We start from the raw sequence: 22828 nt of genomic DNA on the forward strand, positions 1-22828 counted from the left end.
TTTTATGCAAAGGCCTGCTCTTTTCATTGTGCATACAACGTGATTGCTGGTTTGACACTGCAGGCTACACTGGTTTTATGAAGGATTAAATGCCACCTGAGACATATTTATCCTAAATAAATCACCAACGGTAAACTGCAGCATGTCAGTGTCAACACCCTGGACTGCAGCAGAAAGGTTAGCCATACAGGACTACGCACGGTTAGGAATTAGCATCCGAGCCGAGGACCGTGGGCTACCGCTAACGGGAGGAGTGATCAAGAAGAAATATTTCCACTGAAAAACATCCCCCCCGCCCTTTTTTTTTTAACATGTATGAGAAGCCTGGCGAGGGCCATCACTTTGTAAAGGTCACCTTGATCCTGTCACTGTTTGCTGAAGACAGTGTTTAAGAAGCCCTGAATAGCCCTGCCATTGTTAAGAAACATGAGGAGGTCATACTCAGCTAATTATGGATCTCAGTGTCAGCCTTGAAATTTTACCTTCAGTTCTCATTTTTTTGGAGGGTGGCTGTCTAAAGGGAGGTGGCCCTAGAGTGGACAGAGCTCAGCCGTGAGAAGCGTGCTAGGAAGAGGCCGGTTCCGCTTCTGAACTGGGCAAAGCGTGAGCTGGTCCCCATGCTCTCTCAGGAAAAGATTTTAAACGGCGCTTGTATTTAAACAAAGAAGGTACCATTCTCCTTTCCTCTCATGTCTGCTCTTCTCAATTTCTAGATGCTATCCATGATAGAATATGTTATTGTCACCAGAATGCATCTGGGCCATTTGCCAGACGCTGAGAAACAGTATCGGGCTGCAGGGGACGCGCGGCAGCGCTCCACGGCGTCTGGAGGCCACGAAGGAGGGAGAAGCCAGCAGCCGCGAGCGCCGGGGTGCCCCTCAGTTGCCACAGCTGCCCACCACTGGCTGCTGAAAAGAACATGCCATAATGATCTTTTAATGCTATAATTTTATTTCAAAGAAAACAGAAACAGAACAAAAACAACCTTTGCATTTGAGGGAGGAGATTATTTTACAGTTTTGGAAAAGAATAAGAGCAATTGTATCACGAAACAAATGACTGCGACAGAAACTCGCATCCGACAGTTGCAGTGAATCCACAAGGAAACACAGACCATGCTGGCGGCCACGGCAGGGCCACAGGGCACAGTCTCCATGTGTTAATGTTTCATGTCAGCATTTTCAAATTGACACAAATCACGAAGAAATCCTGCAAAAATGTATCAATATGAACAAACTCTTGTTATAAAAAGCAAAATATTGATACGAACAATATCTTCCAGAGTGCGCATTTCACATATAAGCTTTATTGTATGAAACTAAGTCAAAATTAGAAGCACTGGCTATCTTCACCAACATACATTTTAACTGAATATAAACTTCAAGGCTTTTCTTAACCATAGGCTTAAGAGGATTTCTTTTATGCAGAATGTGACCAGAGCAACGAAGACACCTAAACTCTTTGAAGATGGGAAATTTATACATGAAATGAGCTAGCAGGCTTCCTTTGGTCTGGGGACACTGTTATTGTAAAATTAAAAAAAAAAAAAAATGAATGGACGTAGAATGCTCCAAGACAGTAACACTTGTAGCTGCAGTTTTTAGCCCAGTAGAGAATGAAATGTAAAGGCAGCTACATGCTGACTGCACGAGCAGGCGCACCCCAAGCCACGAGGGGGATCTTCACCACTTTCCCCACGGCCATGACCTGATAACTGAAACGGAAAACACCTGTGAGAGAAAAACCCACCGACAACACTGGGCTTCTCTTCAGCACAACGTTGGGCCGGGACAAAGGGGGCGGCCACTGACTGAAGGTCCCCAGTGGACCAGAGCTCCCTGTGCGGCCTGCGCCCGGCCCTCCCACGCGCCCGGCAGCCTGCTCCCCGAGGCCCCGTCCACGGTTCCCTCTGTGGGCGCCTGGCTAGTGGCCAGTGTGACTCTCGCTGGCAGTGCACGCTCAGGGCTCATGGGAGCCTCGTCTTCACGGTTTTGAAGGTTTCAGATGAATCTCAGGGAACACAGCCCCCCACCGAAGCTGGACCTGCCCAACCTGCTCTGCGCTGAGTAAAGGTGCCACGCGTCTCACGCTTCCTGGAGTTCGCTGCTTTCTCTTTGGCTCTGAATCGCTGCTGCGGCCGGGGAGCCCTCCTGGGTGTAGATGACCACGCTGGCCAGCTGCTCTGCCCTGCTTGGGGCCCCGGCCTCCGTGCCCAGCGTGGCCCCGGCCTGCAGGAGTTCCTGCGAGTCTGCAGTCTCCAGCACAGTGTGGGAGTACAGGCCCGGCTCGTCCTGCACCCCTGGGGGCAGCTCTGTCACGATGTAGTGCGTGGCGCCCTCGGAGAAGCCGCCACTGGACTCCTGCACCATGGCCTGGACCAGCTCCTCCGTCACGATGATCTGCGAGATCTCCCCGTCCGACTCCACCAGATCCATGTGCTCGCCCTGAGCCTCCTGCATGATGATCTGGGCACCCTCCCCGGCCACCATGTGGACGGCACCCTCCTCGCTCACCACCACCTGGGTGACACCGTCCTTGACCAACTGGCCGGCCGCGGTCGTGTCACACACAGCAAACTGGAGGACGCCCTGGACCATCTTCTTGAAGGCCACCTGTGCCCGCTCCTGAGAGGCCATGGCTGCTGAGGGATGCACCACCTGGGTGAGCACCTCCACAGCAGCCGGGCTCTCCTGGGCCTGTGGGAACATCTGGATCTCGGGGGCCTCAGGGTCGGCAGCCACATGGGAGACCTCCTGGCCGGGCAGCTGGATCAGCACGTCTTTGGGGGCAGGCCTGCCTTGCTCCTCGGGTCCAGCCCTGCCCTCCACCTCCCCTAATTCAGTGACCGCACAGAGCAACGCATCCAGGGCTGAGGATGCCTCGGGGGGAGCGACTCCCGCCTCTGAGAGGTTTAAAATCTCCTGCTTGGTCACCTGTTGTATCACAGTGCCACCTGGACTGAGGGACTCATCCATGCCGTGGCCTTCCATGGAGCCTCCCACGACGACCACCTGGGTGGCTCCATCAGCCAGCTGCTCGGGAAGGATGGGCCCGGGCACCACGCTGCCTACATGTGCCCCGCTCTGACTCGTGGCGATGACCTGGCCATCCTCTGTGATGTGTACCACCCGGGCCACCTGGCCGGCCATGGCCAGCGTCTGCAGCGTGGCGGCGGCCGTCTCCTCCACAGAGGGGTCCAGGGCAAACTCCCCGTCGTAGCCCTGGAAGATGATGACCTGCTGCACCTGCTCGGGGGGCGGCGCCGGCCTCCTGCTGCTTCTGAGGGGTTTCTCCTTGACAAGGGGCTCTTCTGCCAGGGCTGCCGCGGTGAAGGGGCTATCTGTCTCCACGAAGGTGGCTCCTTGTCCCTTCAGACGGCACTCGTAGGACTTGGAAACAATGCCTAAGGGAGACAGGGACCAGTTAGAGCCTGGACAAAGGACTCGTAGGCGTACAAGTAAGACACTGCTTCTGTAGAAGCGCTAAGCTCTCAGCAGAGACGCCGTGACCCCCTATTCCAAACTCTGAAGAGCTCTCTACAGTGCAAGCTTCGGCGGGGCCAGAGGCCTCCGTGGGCATCTGCAGGCAGGCTCTAGGCTTGAGGGCACACACAATTAATGCTGCCAGTGCACTTCTCCAGGGTGAGCTGTCCAATACAACTCTGCAGGGGTGAGTGCCTCTCCAGTGCCCAGGGAAGGAGGCTGGATACCTCCCCCTACCACCATCATTTCTTTTGTAACAATGCATTCGGTCATGGGTGCTAAGTAAAGTTCAGCAAACAGCCAGCAGCAGTATCTCCTAACCCAAAAGAAAATATTTTTTTAATGACCAAATATTATATATGGTATATTTGTTTATTCAGCAAAAAGAATGAAAGCCTCCCATATTAAATTTTTTAAAATGTCATCAATAAACACAGCTGTAAAAGTTTAATGCAATAAATACTTATTGAACATCGACGTTTCAGGCGCTCAACCCAGGCAGGCAGCCTGTGCGGTCATGTGAGTCGCCGTGTCCTGGCAGCATGCAGGGCGCTCTGCACGGTAATGGGCACCCGCAGACACGGGGTTCTGGCCACTCAGGGGCTGAGAGGGGAGTCTATACTGCAGAACTGGGTGGTGGGCTTCGAGGGGCTGGACTCAGCCTTCCTCCTCTCTGTCCATCTTCCGGACAGTGCCTGGGATGGGACAAGTAATCAGCAAAGATGTGTTTGCCGAATGCCTTGGATACAATGTTAAGGTGACAAGTACTGCACAGAGACAAAGAAGCCATACATTCAGGAAAGAATATTCAGGGAAAGATGTAAAAAAGAAACAACACTGGAGCCCTGTCTTCAGGACAAGATTCAAGCCATCTCCTGTGGGCTGGGAGGAGAAGTCCCAGACAGAAGCAGCGAGGCCCAGGCAGAGGCAGGAAGGCCGTGGGTCCCCACGGTGCTTCAAGGCCTCGGGGCAGTGGAAGGCTCCGGCTGTCAGGAGAATAGGTTGCTCATCTCAGAGCAGGTTGCCCAAGGCTTCCTCCACCCTGTGCTAAGGTACCTGGGCTATGGGCTGCAGAGAGGAGGAGTGTGCTGACTTTTCAGCAGGAAAACTACAGGACGGTAACAGAGGGTAAGAAATTTTGATCTGAAGTGCCAGCTCCAAATGCCTTAGTGAAAACACTGTGTGTAGAAGATACCATAAGCCCCTTGGTGCCCGGGCAGAGGCAATAAGGGGAGACCAGGAGAGAAAAGAGGGGGCGAGCAGGGACGAGAGTGAGGAGGGGAGAGCTGGAGCTGGATGCATCCCCTGGTCTGGGGCCATCTTGGGCCCTTCACCGTCTGCCCTTTGTCAACGGGATACCCAGCGCAGGCGGGCGGGGCACAGGGCTCAGGTGGGCAGTGGGATTCTGAAAGGCCTGGGCTGCTGCAGGAGCGCTGAGCCCATCTCAGAGCTCTCGGGCCAGGGGCTTCGGCTGCCATCTGTGCTGTACAAGGAAAACTCTGGCATGGTACAAGGACGGTGGGGACGGGAGGTGCTGCACGAGGGCACACGGCCAGGCGCACATCACACCTTCCTCAATGTCATTGGCGACTCAGGGCAATGCCTGCCGCTCCCTGCCTTGCTGGATAAAACAGGGCTGGAAATGGTAAACTTTATTTCATATAAAATAAATGGACTCATAAAAGAGACTTCCTGCTTTCTTCTTTAAATCCCAGTTTTCCACTGGTTTCTAACTGACTCCATCCCTCCTAAATAAGAGAATGATCGACAGGTGGCCCACAGCGAACATTTCTGTATTTCAACAGCAACCACATATTTGAGATATTCTGCTTTATTCTCCTTGAGGGGGTCAGTTTCTTAACGGCATCTTTTAACCTTAACAAAAGGGAAGAAAGGATTAAGAACTGTTAGAGATGATTTATCGCCAGGATCTCTTAAAAAGAGTCAACCATTTTGCTTATCGTGTTGGTGGTGTTCTGTAAGAAAGCGTTTCTTTCCACACCGAGTTCATTCTGAACACAGACCCCAGACAGGGCCTGTCTTCCAGTGGGTGCGTCTCACGCCGGATCAGCAGAAACTGTTAAATCACGTTTACCAAGAGGACATGTCCCAGCTCTTACTCAGGCTGGAGGAACACGGTCCTGGATTTGAAAGTATTAATTAACTGTTAAGTACTAATTAATGTATCTTCTTTCTCAGGCAACTCTGTAAAGTGTGAATCTTAGAAAGGGTATGGAATTTTAGGTCAAGAAAAGAGCTGCAGGGCCAGCCAGGACTAGCTCCACTACCAGGAGATCCGCCTGTGTACTCGCTCTGCACCCATGGAACCCTAGCATGAGCAGGTGCGGTCAGGCGAGTGAGCCGCAGGGGTGAGCCAGGCCTGGCCTCGCCCTCATGCACCAGGCAGAGGAAAGCACTGCGTCTTCAAGGTCAACTCACCCTTCCCAAAGAGGGGCCAAAATGTTCATGAGTCTAGCTGAACAAATTCCCTAATTATAGTGCACCCTGTTTTCTCATGGTTACCCCCAACCAAGGACAGAGAACAGCTGGGTAGCACTAAATGGGGCTGCTGGCTGGCCCCTCTGTATGCTTCGGGTACCAGGCACTTCCAGAACACGACTTCCTCTTCCTGAGGCTTGGTGGTAGCAGTCACAGGTATTCAACCTGTGGTACTCACGCTGTGTCAATGCCTGGAGACCTTCCAAAGGTCACGGGTGGTAAGTTTTGTGGGAGCCACTGCAGAGCCTTGGACAGGGTCTGCTTGGGCACGTGCCTGGGGACAGAGCTCCTGACTACCTGCCTTTCCCCCTCCTCCCACTTTGCAGAAAGAACCCGCACCCATCCCCGCCTGATGCCTTGCCCTGAGGAAGATCAGAGTTTAAAAGCTAAGCTGAGATGAGGGTGGGCGTGCAGCTCCCAGGGCAGGGGTTGAATCGCTGCCTGTCTCACGGTTGTCTTGTAAACTTTGATCCTCCTATATTCTCTCCTCAGAGAGGTCAGAAGCCTCAAGAGGGTGGCGCCCACAGCTCCTGTATTCACGCTCCCTTTCCGCCTGAGCATAAGCTGGGCATGTGTGGCTGATCCCGTCAGTCTGCCATCTGCTAGGACCTCTAGATCTTTGCCTCCCGGACTTGCCAAATTCTTTCTCTGGTATGCTTGCAATTTCTCCCCAACCCCTACTTTTTCTACCCAGTGCCATCTTCACATGTCAACCTTGATTTGTTTGTTTCTGTTCATTCTCTAATTTTAATGTCATTTTTAGTCTAATTCAGAATTTGAAAACAAGGGAAATAAGGACACAAAAACAAAAAAGGCGCCTTCTGGTCATTCCCCCCCCCCCCCCCCATTACTTTTAATTACAGAAAAGGACATACTGCCAGTACATTAAGAGACAGGAGGAACTACTATAGCTGGGAAAGAAAGAACAAACATCCTCTTCTTCGGTAGTCTCAGGAAGAAATGGTGCACGCTCGAGTCCGAGCAATTCTATTCTTTACTCTGTAACTGGACAGGAAATCTCTTGGGTGTAGAATTATCCTTTGAATCCCTTGCAGCACTGATAATTATGCTATTCTGAACTACTTACTGAATGTATTTGAATCCAGAGGTGGGTTAAGCCACTTCCAGACCATTAACGTAAACTAAATGGGTAAATACTGCTGTCAGTGTGGGGTGTGACGAAGCCTAGCAACATCAGCGTCCTCACCTCCGCGCACGCACAGGCCCAGCGAGTCCATCACAGTTCATAAATGCGAGCGCGGGTCCATCTTTTGATTCAGCAATTTAATAACTTCGAGTGCTGTCAGTACGGCTTTGAAAAATAGCACCTATAAAATGTAACAGCCTCAATCAGATTGAAAAAGATTCACCCACTGAAGATTCTTCCATTTCAACCATAATGAATTAATGTTGAGCTATGTAGAAGTTCAAGTGTCATTTAAACTAATGTGAGTCTTTTCTGTAACTTTCAACTCCAACTGGGCTATGACCAGGAATTTACTGGGCACATCAACCTCCATTTTTGAGCTCTTTCTGGTAAATATGAACCGTAAAGCTCACCAAATGCAAATGGTCAAATGGATACTGTGTTTGGAAAACAGGTACGTGGTACAGGTTGCATCCTTCACTGCTTAGTCACTGTTATGTCTCCAAAAATCGCGCAAAGCCTTAATGGGGCATGGATGCTCCATGTAGTATTTGTATTATGGTACCTTTAAAAAAGACAGTGTCAGACTTCAGTACAGTAACAGTAGCTAACCAGACAGTGCCTAAAATCATTCTTTTTTGGGTCTGTTTCCAATAGGGCGATAAGCAGCTTTGTGTAGAAGGCATAAGTGACATTAAAATGCAGCCTCGTGCCCGTCTACAAAGTCCTTACTTTCTCCCCGTTTACTTTTGCGAGGACAAGGATATTTTACTCCCTTCTCAGAGCCGAATGCATTGGAAGTTCACAGCTTGGATGGAATAAAAAGGTAGTTACTGGGGTGTCTGAGGATTTGCTTTTGGGGAGAGGGTTTTGAGTTCGGCTCACTGCTCTGGGCTGCCATTATGAAGCTGCCGCTCCTTCTGCGTGCTCGAAGCCAACATCTCCAGTGTGGAAAAACACAAGCTCCATGACGCCGGGGTGGAGGGGTGAAGCCGCACAGACTCCGCTCCCCAAAACTGTGCTGAGGGCTCTGTTCTGCTGGCTGGTGTGCTTCTGGGAAGCAGCACGGGGCTGCGTACCTGACGCCTTCCTCTGTGTGTGCTGCTCCTTCCTTACTGTCACCACTTTTTCCCACAGAATAAATACCTTACGCTTTTGTTAAGCTTACGTTTAATTAAAATGTACAGAATTTGTGCAGTAAACCCGAATGAAAAAAAAAAAACAAGGGCCCCCTCTCTTGAAGGCATACGTTGTGAATGAAAAATGTCATTACAGACTAAAAAATTTTGCAGTAAACAGGGCCTACAGAGAGAAGTTTCCCCTGTAATGACATCCATAAAATACACAAATGGCACTTTTAGTACCATCCTGAATATGGCATTTTCTGTGCTCTACACACAATCTAAATGGTTTGATCATAGAGCATAATACTCCATTGGGTTTATAGAACAATCAATGTTCCATAAAATGATGTATTTATCCAATAGTAGGCTCAGCAGTTACTGGTGTATGACATTGTAGGACACAGGCTTGGGCTCCTCGGCCGCACACATGCTGGCTGTAAAACTTATCTAACACCACTTCAACAACTTCATCTCATCTGTGGCAAGTAATTTGTGGAAGCCTCAGCTTGGTTTAAAAAAAAACTTGTAATAAAAATTCATGGAATTTTCAGGAGAATGAAAGCTGATGACAATAGAAAGGTCACATTGTGTCTCCACTAAAGGGGTCAAAGGTTGTTAGCAGTTCTAAAACCGAAAGTAGATTTCATGCATCACGTAGCAGATAAAGATGGCATTAAAAAGACATGTCGTGGGGTGAAATGCCTAATGCCTACAGAAGCCTGTGCTAATATCCTAGGTAAACCACGTTGTTGCTACAAGTCAGCATTTATTTTAAATGTCTAAGCTTCTCTGGAAACGGTACTAAATGTTGATACATTGCTAGGTTACATCTCAGACACTGGATGCACTTTAGATTTTCTAGTTTGGTAGGCCCAGTAAGCTTGAGAATGCTGGGTTGGTTCACAGTCATAATGAAAGCACCTTGAATACGATGCGATTAAAAAAATAATACAGTTCACATAAAAATTTGGGACACACAGGACATTGCAATTCTTAAGCCACATATAATTTTTCTCGGCTTCAATTTTAAGATGTAATTTTAACAAGAATGTTAAGAAATCATACTTAATGTCTATTAAAATGAAACAATATTAACAGATTATGCTAATAAATTAGAGCCATATTTTAATGTCACAAAAGCTTATAAGTTTCTCAAGTGAAAGCAGGAAAAATGACAAATTAAAATTCAATGAAATATAACCTTTTAGAAATTTCAAACCAGGGAATACATTATTCTTATAATAGCAGTCACCAATAGTTTAGCCAGTCAAACTGATATCAATAATTGCTCCATAATTTATTCATCTTATCGACAATAATAATTCCCTGGCATTATGCAGCACGTCCTGTTACAGAGCCCCCACTGGACTCTGGGTTTGAAGAAGTGATACTTTTCATGTTAACACTGGTACATAGTACGGGGGACTCCCTGCCTTTGAGCTACTTCTTGCACTAAACAATGTAAACTTCCTCAAGTTCCTGAAGGGGAAACTCCAATCAAGTGGTTTAAGGACTTGGCTAGGATCAAAGAAAGAGTGTGAATCTGGTATAGCATGGGACAGAGTAACCTCTTAGTTTTATATTCCAGCAATCAAATGGCAATTTCTCCTTTTTTTTTTTTTTTTTTAATTTTTTAAGAACACAGGTTGGTCAGTACCTCATGTCCCCCATTATTTTCAATGGTTAGAAACACATTCTGGTCAGTGTTACTAAAACTGACACACAAAATAGAAACAAATAGGTTACTTGAAATACAGGATTAAGAATTATTTTTAGCCTTTGACATGCATGTTAAACATGGTAGCTAAACTAGTGAGATTTATCTCAGAGTACAGATTAGTTTTGGTCAGCTGACAGGAGCTGGCCTAAGGATGAGCTAAACATATCACAGCGTAATAACTGAAAGGAGTTTTGGTCACTCTCTGCTGTGTACCACATATAAACACAGACAAGTACGTTGAAGGAGGACAGTCAAGTCTTCGTCATGCCTTGCATTTCATGAAGGCTGCTGTTTTATAAGAAGAGATGGGGAAATTGCTTTTCTGTAAAAATTAACTGAGGTTCACACCATTTCCGGAAAACTCTTTCACATAAATTCAAATACACAATTTCTTTGGATGTACCATGCAATTTTTAGTGAATGAATATTTACAATAAACCAGGGCAGAAATTTAGGTACCAAAAGTTTTAGTCCCTTTTTCTTAATTGCCATGGGTGCAACACTTAACACTGGCAGCAACTGAAGATAATCATATAAAACCCCTGAAAAGAATGCTTGATATTCACAAAAAACGGAGACGAAATTTCATCTCGAGTTGGAAATACGTGATCATGCAGGTTTCTAACTTTACCAAGAATAGTCTCCATGGGTCTAGACATTTCCATGGCCACTGAAGAGTGACAAAGAACAAAAGACAATATTTTACCTTTAAAGTCACAAACCCTAAGAAATGTTGTATTATATCAGACCCTTAGGTATATATGATCATTTTCATGCATGAAGATCTAACAGTAATAGAAGTGATGCACACAAATCTCACTCAGTGAGATAAGAATGCATGCTTTAAGGTTATCTTGACAGGCTTTGTGGGGTGGAGAGGAAGGGCAGTGGTTAACTGTTTCCCTGCTGTGCAGAGGCCTGTGAGCTGCACCGAGAGATCGCGATGCACAACCACGTCCCTTTGGAAATTGAACTCAGGTGACAGAAACAGTGTCATCGAGTTTCATGGAGGGTGATGACATGGCACTTTAAAATCAGGCTGGGAAGGGCTCTGATCCAGTCATTCACCCATGAACAGTACTTCTTAAGAACTGCCAGTCGATGTGCCAGCAGAAAGCGCTCCAAAGTCTTCAGTCCTATTTGGAACAAAGCAAGGGGAGGAGCGGTGGAGGGGAACCCTTACAGTATCAACACAGGGTGCGTCTCCCACTCTGCACACATTTCCGGGTGTTGAGGTCAGAGCCCTGGCCCACGGGAAGGGGGGTGTCCCTCTCGGAGGCACCCTTGCCTCTCCTTCCAGTGCAAGCCTTCTGCTCCTGTGCCCCGACATGCGTGTGAGCATCAGGGACAACGGCTGAGAACACGTAACAGTGCCCTTCCGGCTTTGCGTGGGGGCGGAACCCAGGCTTGGAAAAGGGCTGTGGAATGTCAGTCCCTCAGGAGTGAGGCTTCCAGAAGACCTTCGAACTCTACCAGACAAATAGCAGCCCCTGCTTCCTGTAAGGCTGCCTCTGTTTGACTCAAAGACCTAACAAACTGGAGCAGGCATTCTTATGGAATCAGAAAATCAGGAATCCCAACCACCTTTTCCTAAATGTCCTCTGACAGTCTATGAACTCCCAAAGCAGATGAACAGGATCAGGAGACAAGGCCTATTTTTCAAAAGTTGTATACATTATACACACCTTAAAAGGTAAAATTATGCAAATAAGACCAACCAATCCTGCTGGAGGGCAGGTCTCTAACAAAGCTGACTTGAAAAGGCTAACAAGGCAGATTAAACTTGTTTCCTTTTTGTTTTTCTGGAAAAACCCTGTAAAAAAAATTCACATTCACTTTGTAGTCATGTTTGTATTTCCTTTATATTATAGTATCTTCATATTGTTCCCAAGGAAATGAGAGGAAACAGACATTTGTCTTCATTGTAGACACTTTTGTAGGAAGGTAGAAAGCAAACCGCTTCTCAGTAACCGCACAGAGGCACCATTAAAATCAAATTTACAGTAAACAGAACCTACGGCTGGGGTAAAACACTAACAGTTAGTATTTTAATGATCAGCAAAGCTTTCGGAGGTCTAACATCTGCTCATAGCCAAACGACAGCAGCTGCTTGTGTACACTTGAAACAATGCGGATTTCTTCTTTATGCCTTAAAATGAATCATATGTTCTGGGCACAGGGCTGCTCTTTCCAACGGAGCTGGTGTGTGCCAGGGGACCCCAGCACCCTGGGGATAGCAATTTGGGAAGGCCCGGGCTCTTTCAGGCAGGAGATTCAAACCCGCAGAAATCCCTGAGTCCAGGAAATGAAAGCGGGAGAAAGGGTGCAGAGGCCACCACTGGCTGGGCAAGGCTGTCAGGTGCGGGGGAAGCAGAGCCTCAGGAGCTGTCACCACGGAGCAAGCCAAGGGGAGGACACAGGGCCATGAAGGTGAGGGGACGATGGCCCTCAGTCCTTCCTTGGATCTACCTGGATGGACCTGGGAGAGCCTCTGTGCCAGGCCACACCCAGCCTCAGCCTTTTCTACACACGGCAGGGCCAAGGGGGTGGACTGGACGCTGACATTGTCAAGGTAGAAAATGATAACGCGTTTTCTTCCTAACCAGTAGAAACTAAAATTTTTATTTTCAACGTTTTCCTAAATATCTAAGTTAAATTCCTATTGAACGCTGAAGAGTATCTGTGGCTTGGGTCCTGCAGAATAACATACCCCTGGGATAATAAACCTTAACAAAAATCTAACGAAAGACAAACTATGAGGCATGAACCCTGACTCTGGAATGAGCAGAATGAATAGAAACTAACTTTCAAATGGAAATCCTGAGTGAAGTGGCAGCTGTTGGAACCCACAGTCAGGCAGCTTGGTGAGGCAGTATCTGTGGTTTCCCTCCACACACCTGACCTGGCTTTTCTGAGAAGCAAGGGAAGTTCAGAGGGAGATCCTTTTAAAAAGCACAATCCAAATGAATATTGACCCCAGGCCTGTCGGGGTCCTGTCCACCTGGTGCACTGTGCACATCTGAAATGCACAGGATGAGGCGACACAGGACCCGGGTGCGGCTGGCACTAAGGCCTCACTGTGTCTAGAGGGAACAGTGCGCCATTATGTCTCAGCAGCTATGCACTGCACATTGAAGTCCTCCAGAAAATTTCCACAGTAGATTTTTGAAATAGGGTAGTAAGTTCAATGAGGTAATAACGTGTCATGGGGCTGGGGCCACTTACAGGACCACATGACTCCACTGTGTTCCAGACGGTGCAAACAGGAAAACTATCTTTAAAAAAAATTATCAGTAGTTTATTAGGGAAGTTAAAGGTTTTGTTAAACAGGTGGCACTATTTTGCCTTTTCACTAAAAGCCTGCTTGAAAGGAGATGGCTGGCAGGCACACATAGCTACGAGCATGCGGTATGGATCTGAACGCTGATCAGGGAGTCACATCCACGCACGTGCGTCCTTCCACACAGGTGCACGTGCAGGAAAGCGGTAGCAAAGCTGTGTACGGGGTGCCCCACAGACACCCCCAGAAGGCACTTTGTGTGGGAATGGTGACATGAACAAGTGGAAAACTGAATTCACCATGTGTAATCCAAACTCAGGCACCCAAAAAACGAGCTCTATCAATCAGGCAGCTGATGCCTGGGTCCACTTGACATAATCTTCAACAAGGGTTAGAAAGGCAGGACTTGGAATGTTTTCAGGTGGAATATCTAAGGGCCACTTCTTCTGCCGGAACTTCTCAGTCCCCAAAATAAAGCTACAGGCCTGGTCCTGGTGGAGGATCTTCAAGAGACATGGGAAGACCGGAAGGCAGGCCCCTGAGCTCCTTCATGGAGGGAGAGCAGTGGCATTCTGTCTCATTCTTCTCTTTTTTTTTTCTTCTGTGGATCAACAAATGGCTCACCTTGATATTCTGAAGGGGCAAAGCCAATCTAGGACAAGCGTGTGACTCCTGTGGCAGGTAACAGCGTCAGGTAACGTCGTTATACAATGGGGTGTAAAGGCTGATTATTAATACTGTTTTCTAAAATTTAAACACTTTATATGCTTAATCAAGTGTAACATCTACATGTTTTCTTTAAATATACACATACACGTGCATACATACAATTAAGCACACCCAAGCACACGCCTTCGTGGACATACACACATATGCAAGCGCAGCTAGCAGCGTTCGACAAGGGTAACCTTCCATTTCCATCTCTCATCACATTCCTTATCCAAAGGTCTTCCCCAGAGCCTCTCCTGAGCATGAATCTATGGCATACTGGATGGAGTATAGACATGAGGTAAGTAGGCAGAGTCTCTGCCTTCCTAAACTATGTTCAGGACTATGTCAAGTGGGCAGCTGGCTGTGTGTCCAATGAGCCTGGCCTTCACTTATGACAGTGCCCGATGACATGCGGTGGTCTGTGCTTTTTAGGGAGTTCCCTGGAGAAAGGCCCCTTGGACATGTCTCACGTAACTCCTTACCTGATGACCGACCCCCAGACTAGCAGCAGCATGGCTGGAATAAGTCCCGACACACAATGTTTGAGCAACACTTGTTAATTCTTTAAGAGCTGTTGAAGTTTTTAAAGGGTAGGACATCTAAGGACTGGAACAGTGTTAAAACCTCCAAGGTTCAGAGATTCCATTCCATATCAATTCTCTCTTCCCTAGAACCCTGAATATGTTTCTTTCACTACTCACGTGGTTCTGATGCTATTACTCTACTTCATTAAGAGTGACTGTGATGGGAAATGAAATCGCACTGCTGACAGTCTTGAGATCTCAGAGAGAGTCAGCGAATGGGAGAGAAAGGCAATGATCTATTTTACTTAGTACCATAATGAGAAGAATAAATACCCATTGTGAAAATCAGTCGCATGACTACTAGTAGAATTTTTAGGTTCCATAAGTGAGCACGGGAAGAATGCACTCAGGTGCTTTTGTAGTTTGTCACATTTATCATTATTAGAGTTTCCGGGTAAACCTAACAGAAAAACCTAGGTCCTAAGTGACAGCATTAACACGGGTCCATAAGCAACTGGATACTTACACATGTCTTAATTGTACGTTTATTTAATTTGAAAGTTACGTCAGGTTTTAGAGACATTAGGTAGACCCCCATACAGCCTGTTGTACGTAATTCCAGCCTATCACAATGAATCTTAATTATCCATACATGTGCTTGTCTTTCCTGCTACACTGAGAGCTCCTTGAGCGCAGGGCTCTATTATTTGCCATGGCATCTTCAGTGCTTGGCATATAATAGGCCTTAATAAGTATTGCTTTAAAAAGAAGACAAACCTAAAGAGGAAGGATGGACTAACCTTTAAAACATCTTCCAGGTAAGAGAAAGAGCATGAGCTCTGGTGTCAGCATGCTTGGGTTTGATTCCTCACTACACCTGGAAGTTACTATAGAAAGAGAAATCTCCATAGATCTCTGTGTTTTGGTGCTTTTTGTGAGCTGAGGTACTGACTACCTTTACAGTAGATTATCTTTTCATGGACGTTTCTAGAGAAAATAGCCTTAGAAGAGAAAGAGGGTGACTTCTTGCAGAGCAAAGGGCAAATGGATTCATTGTCCATTATAATAAAAATAAGTACTCCTCAGCCGGGCACGGTGGCTCATGCCTGCAATCCCAGCACTTTGGGAGGCCGAGGCGGGCGGATCACGAGGTCAGGAGATTGAGACCATCCTGGCTAACACGGTGAAACCCCGTCTCTACTAAAAATACAAAAAATTAGCCAGGTGTGGTGGTGGCGCCTGTAGTCCCAGCTACTCGGGAGGCTGAGGCAGGAGAATGGCGTGAACCCAGGAGGGAGAGCTTGCAGTGAGCCGAGATTGCGCCACTACACTGCAGTCTGGGTGACAGAGCGAGACTCTGTCTCAAAAAAACAAAAAAGTACTCCTCTTGGGCAGAGAACAGGCAAGTTTACTGCTCGTAATAAAAGATTTGGGCTCCCTGAATTCAGTGTTCATTGCCTGTACTACAACCCACTGTATGTACAGATGTCACCAGCCTCTTCCTGTCAGCCTGTGGGAGCTGGGACTTGGGAAACTGGGTCAGATGCTGACCCTTTGGCTATAACTGTTGCTGTGATTAATAAAGTCCTTTATCTCTGACCCTGGAATCTCGTGTCTTCTCTGGTACCCACAAACTGTGGCGGAACAGCTCATTTGCAAGCTGGATAAAATTTTAGACTTTTCGTAATTCTAGACAGTTACTTAAATTTATTGAATCTTGTTTTCTTAATCAATAATATACGTAACATAATACTTATTTTCTTAAAAAGTAAATGAGACAGCCTATGTACAATACTTAGCATTGTGCCTGACACATAGAAAGGGCTCAATATATTAACAGTAATATATTATATGGTAACAATAATTAGTATTATTTTAAGTTTAATGCATTATAGTTCAGTTCATATCACCTGAAATTGGTATATAACGTAACTAATATCTATGAATACACAAAATAATCTTGTATGACTAAAATATTTGAAGCACATTATACATATAACAAAATTGAAATTAATGCAAATAAATGTAAAGTCCTGCAATCAGTAGTAAAAAATTGCCCAAAGTATGATAGAAAATGACTTCCAAGTTCTAGCCACTGGTAGGATCAACACACTGACGCGGGTACATCAATACAAGTACGGAGTTCAGGCGAAGAACGGGAATAATATGATGATGAGCTGGTCAGACCATACTTAGGGTGTTGTGTTTAAGTTTGAGCTCCATATTTTAAGACAAACATTGACAAATAGCCATGAATATAGAGAAAAGAAACAAAAATAACTGGGGACTTAAAATGCATAAAGAATGGCTTCAATTTACAAATATTTGAAGGACTATCATGCAGAAAGAGAACAGGTTCATTCTGCATGGCTCTAGAGGGCAAAATGGGGAACAGCAGAGGGAATTTACAGGAAGAAAACTTTGCCTTAATCACACTGATTCAGAAACTGAAACACGATGCCTTAGCATTGGGGCTCCTAGTAAAAAAAACCTGAACGACCACTTTTTGGAGATGCTGCAAAGAGGACTCAAATCAAGGGCTCCAATGTTCTTGCTAATATTTAGATAATGATTCTAGAACTCCCAAAGCAGGGAGCAGAAGTTCTGCTGAATACGAGTGGGCCTATCAGAGCAGACAGTGCCGGGGACCCACATGTCTTCAGGAACCGGACAAGCAAGCACGATCCCAGGCTAGTTAGTGAACCCTGCCAGAGCAGGAGGCTGCGCTGTCGGACACCAAGTGATTCATCTGAGCTCCGTGATGCCGATCTCTGGCTTCAGCTCTCAGCCACCCAAGACACTACCTGATGCTCAGTTCCTCCAAATGCAAACAACATGAACTTTCTGGGCAATTACCGGAGATTTGAATCTGCCTAGTTCCGTGTGCAATTATGTATCACGCCAGCTGACAGTGAGATCGTGACTAACAACTCCCCCAGCCCCAAACCAAAAAAAAAAAAAAAAAAAAAAAAAAATACTACTGGCCAGAGTGTTATCTGGAAAGACAGCGAGGTTGCTGTGAGCACTCACCACTCAGATTTCCTGTCAAGGAGCGTGGCTGGCAGCACTGCCCCCACTGCATCCAGGCTGACCAAGGGTGACTCCACAAAAGGGTCCCCACCAGGCCATTCCTGCCAGCCAGGGAGCCTCTCGCTAGGTGACTCTGGCTTGGTGGCCCTACAGCTTGAACACTGCCTGCTCAACCCTTCTGCCCCTTCCAACCCTCCAATTTAATTAATTTTTTCAGTTTTTAGGAATCATAACCGTTCACAAGCAAAATATGTTATTTGTAAATACATGTTTGCAAATAGCAGGCCTTCACATCTTGTCATTCTAAAACAAAACAAACATTTTAAACATAATTATAAAGTTGGTGAAAATAATCTAGTTGATTTTTTTTAAAGACAGAAAGTGTCAGGATTCCAATCATTGGCTCATAAAAGCATCTCTCACTTTCGTATTGAGCTGAGAGTTAAGAGTCCTGTCAGTCATTACTGGCAACATGCTTCAGGCCTGGGGAAGGCTCGGCTGGGTTGGAAACAGACTTCTGAAGGCTATGATGAGAACACAGGTAGTAGTCCCAAATAGCTGAGGGTGGGACTACTCCCACCCACTGCGTGGGAGGCTGACAACCACTCTGAGTAAAGGAGCTCCAGGGGACACTGGCAAAGAATGGTCAGAGCCAGTCAAAAAGGCTGAAAAGTCAAGACCTGAGGTCACGGAAGGGAAGAAAGAAGAGAGGGATCGACCATGGCAAATGACAAAAAGAAATACCATGTAGACAGAAATTAGGCCTTTGCCACATAATTCCAGAAAGACCACAAAATTAATCAGTGGAATCAGAATATTATGGAGAGCAAAAAGGGCGGTGTCTGTACAGGTCGCCAGGAGAGGAGGCACAGGCCCGATGCTGCTGACAGCTGTCAGCTTCAGTTCCATTAGGATCTCAGTCTATGATTCTGGCCATTTTCCTCCTGCACACGTGGTTAGCGACTTGTGAATACCAGCACGTGCCATATTCTATATAACAACCAATATAAGGCTGTCTGATTAGCGGCTTCATTACTATAACGAAGAAAAGAAACTCATGTGAAACTTGGCATGATGTGCACAGAAATACGGACATTCATATGTTTACCTTCGCCTCTACTCACTACTAAACGTCATCAGGTATTTTTCTCAACAAAGATACTCCACTCTCTTCTGCAGCAGCCAGACAATCAGAATGACAGTACCGAATTAATTCCTCATTTGCTGGCTGAAAGAAACTCAAAGCAGAATTGCCAAAGGGCAAAACAGAGAGAGTGACACTATACATCTCAGCTTTTATATATGTCCATTTGATTACTGTGCTTGTACGTTTGCATTATCCTGGTGATCTAACAGTTGTTGTCTTACTTAATTTACAGAGTGCCAAGGTGTCTATTAGGAGGAGCCATGCTTTGAAAAGTATTACTAAAATATCTGAAAGTCTTATTAGAAATTCCAGGAAGTACAGTAGGTAAACTGCATACAGAAAGTAAAGGGGAAAAAAATCCTCTTGGAAAAGCCTCTATCACAGAACCCGCTTTAAAAAGCTGTCACATGACTGCAGTATGCTGGGCCAGGGTGCTGGCAGCAGAGTCACCTTCAAAGTGAGGCCGCAGAAGGCAGAGGGTCCCTGGCTCTGGGTGCTCCTGTAACTCGCTCACTCATAGGGCAGTCCTGGAGGAAGGGCCATGCCTGCTTTTTTTAGTGTTATGAGTACCTTCTGTTTTCTATGCCATCCTTTTACTAGTAACTCCTACTGGCTAGAACAATGCTACTTGCTTTTTTTGTTCCAATTTTTGACATCGTCCTGCTAGTCATTAAACCCGCACAGATCAACCACACATAATCCGTTTCCCAATACGTCATACAAGCAAAAAACAGATTCCTCTAACACTGGGCTTGGTTCTTTCTTAAAGCATGCTTGTATTATTCAATATTTGGCTTTATTGTCCAATTTTTAAAATTTATATAAACAAATCAGAATCCCAAATATTCTAGTAGATAAATCAAAATTAGCTTAGATTTTGGATACAGCCCTCTTAATAAAGAAGGTTTCCTTCCCTTTTTCTTTGGATACTTTTTAACCTACAGAGAAACTACCATAAACATAATTTATTTGACTTAAACTCGACTAGTATATACGGCAGGACAGAGGTCAAGGGACATTCGGGAGGCAAATGCCAAATCCTGACAAGAGACTTTTGGGTTTGAATCTACATAGAACACATGCAAGGAGGGAGTGAGGTAAGGTTTTTTTTTTTTCTTGTCTTCAACTCTATGAAAACAAAAAGCCAAAGAAGGGAGGGGATTGATTCTCACAGATTCTCTGCACAGCCGCTCCGGGGAGTAAGCACAGGAGGATGCTGCTCATTCGGACGGGCCTGGCTCCACTTTCTAACTGTTGGCTTATGAGTGGATTTTAATTTTTCAGCATCAGAACTATTAAAAATTTCCCCAAGAACTTCACAATGTAAGGCAGTAAAAGTGAAGCAGTGTTGGCTAAAATGAGTGGAGGGATGCGCAGCGACTTGGTTTCCTATTCATCTTTCTCCGAAAGTCTAAGCCTCTGAGGATGTGGATTAAATCCACTGGTTCGATGTCTCTAAGCTCCCTCCTACTGGTAGAACGCTGATGCCTGGCCACGCTGATACTCTCAGAGACGGGCTGGGCAGCCTGGCTCTGATCACCGCTTCGTCTATAGGAAACAGGACAGTGACTGGTCCCGTGTTGCTGCAGTTTTAAAATTTCTGTTATGATATGAACATGTAACGTATCTCCACCTCCACAATATATAGCAGCTGATTGTGTTATTTAGACTAAAAAATTAATGGGCTAATTGTAGCATTACAGTTCAAATAAATTTACCGTTACCACATTTGGCCCAGTGTGATCTCAAATAAGAATTGCTTCTGATCATTTGAATGGAAATTCAGAATCCTTAAAAGAAGCCATGTTGGAGCTGGTTGGTTCATCATATGCAAATACTGTTGCATTAAGATGGGAAATGCCTATTCATGAAGATAATGAAAACTGACACAAATATAATAAAATAAGTGGTTTATAGATTCTGGGACTTACATAGCAACATATTTGATCCTTCTGCTTAAGAGTACAGTCATCTACCTCTCCCTAGTTCATACCTGATCTGCAATCCAAAAACAAAGCCCACTCGCCTCACAGCACGAAACCTTGTAGCATTACTCAAGATTCTCAACATCGAAGTTTCCATTTTTTAAAAAGAAGAGGGTGCAGGGGTGACAAGTATTATAACAGAGAACAAACGGTGCGGCAAAGAAAGCGGCGGATCAATGGATGCCCCCAGACTCTGGCATTCATAAAACAGCCACATGAATAGCACTGTGGAGAACAAAAGACAATGATGATCAAATTGGGTGCTTTTGTTTCATAAGGCTGGCACAGATGGGCCTGGCATGCCTCATGTTTCATTTCACGAAACTTTAGCCACATTTCCAGGGCAACATTTCCACTGTTTGCAGGCAATGGGCCTACGTGCAGGAGGCCAGGGACTTGACAACTGTTTTGCTGAATGCCCCAACTTAAGCCTGAAAAAGGAATTTAAACACTCAGATAAGTTGAGTGCTTATAATCTTATGTAAACAGTGCAAACTGAATGGCTCAGTTATTAGCATGAATTTTAACTAAAATGAATAACTTTTTACCACCAGTTAGGCTGTATTTTCTTTCATCTCCAGTTATATTATAAAACTTCCTGCTGAGACAATCACATCCGCACATTTTTACATACACAGGCATATGTACATGTGTGCACACGCACACCCCATGCACCCCCACACTCACGCACACACACCCACCCACACCCATCCATACCCCCCACATACACACCCACACCCCCCCACACCCACATTTTTCCTAATCAAGCTGCAAATAACTTCATTCCCTATTCAGTAATATACTGCTGACAATGTACTCTCTTTCTTTACGATAATATCCTAGAAGAAATTCTTTGCTGTAATGGAATTTGCACCAATGTGTTTAAACTGAGTGTTGAGTATGGTGAAGTACCTGGAGAACTATGATGTACAAATAAATCTTCAGTGTTGGTCAAAATATTAGGTACATGGTGATCTTCAGCAGAAAAGAAATTTTAAACAACACCACACATAAAAATAATGTAAATAGTTTTTTTTAAAAATAAACCAGTCAAATATCATGTTGCTTTAGTTATATCTTACATATTAATATAACATACTTACAATAAAATATATTTATTTTAAACCACTCATCAAATGTATCAATGAAAACCTCATAATCACAACAATCTGCAAGTTTTTGACATGGGCCATAGCAATGAGAATAGTTCAGGGTTATTTTAAGGTCAGATCCACTTCATGATCAGAAACGTTACCTAGGGTTGTTCCTAATACTGGAGGAATAAGAAATAATGAAAGAACAAAAGCAAACACTAAATCAGTACGAACAGCGCCCAAGGTAACAGAATCCAGAAACAATACAGAGTCTTCTAGTGGCTTCTTGTAGTCTAAGCTAGAATCGTCAAGGAGTTCAGTTCTAAAGACCTTATCCCATTAATGGAAAACAAACAAACAAACAGAAACCCATTTAAAAAAAAAAAAAAAAGAAAAAAACCCCAACAAACCCTTTCATGAAGCTCCAGTATATGTAAACAAGTGAATATAGTGTTGTTGTTTTTTTTTTTCAAAAGGCGAGACTTTCCCCCAAATGCTGCTATATATTCCTAAAAGGGGGAGGGGGAGATTATCACTGGATCTAATATCAGTTCTGTAAATTACGAAAACCTTACATAAGATTCTAAAGATGTCAGAAAGGGTCACCTGCTGTCATTTCCAGAAGTTTTCAGTGGTGTTTGACATTGCGGCCCCAGGGTTTAAAATCTTATGCTGAGCATATTTGCGTATATCAGTACTTTTTTACAGAAACATATAGTAGATACCAAAAATGAAAGGTAATCAAAATACTTCATAATTGCTCAGCAGCTCTCAGTGTCCAAAGTAAATGGAGCGGTTTAGCAATTTAGAAAACTCTATCATTGATTATCAAACTAGCTGGTTCCCCCGTAAATATTTTTATATACTGATACCTGCCAATTATATGCACTCAGTTGGATGGTGCTGTCAACCTTGTAACGCAGGACTCTTTATTGGCGAGTGGAGCACTTTCATCAGTACCGTGGATAAACCCTGTAATGCAGGACCCTTTACTGGCAAGTGTAGCATTTTCATCAGTACCGTGGATAAACCCTGTAATGCAGGACCCTTTACTGGCGAGTGAAGCATTTTCATCAGTACCGTGG

General features: G+C 45.3%; 1 protein-coding gene across 2 annotated transcripts in view; it reads right to left on the bottom strand.

Moving 5' to 3' along the window:
* Positions 1-928: 928 nt before the first annotated feature.
* The window catches only part of ZNF407 (zinc finger protein 407), a 461011-nt gene continuing 439111 nt past the window's right edge, over positions 929-22828 (bottom strand). For both annotated transcript variants that reach the window (XM_008013765.3, XM_073006236.1), the window contains one exon: positions 929-3403. In XM_008013765.3, coding sequence (XP_008011956.3) covers positions 2085-3403 — 1319 coding nt within the window. In that variant the 3' untranslated portion in view covers positions 929-2084. The remainder of the gene's footprint in view (positions 3404-22828) is intronic.

This window comes from Chlorocebus sabaeus, chromosome 18 (assembly GCF_047675955.1).
Source record: "Chlorocebus sabaeus isolate Y175 chromosome 18, mChlSab1.0.hap1, whole genome shotgun sequence".
Lineage (NCBI taxonomy): Eukaryota > Metazoa > Chordata > Mammalia > Primates > Cercopithecidae > Chlorocebus > Chlorocebus sabaeus.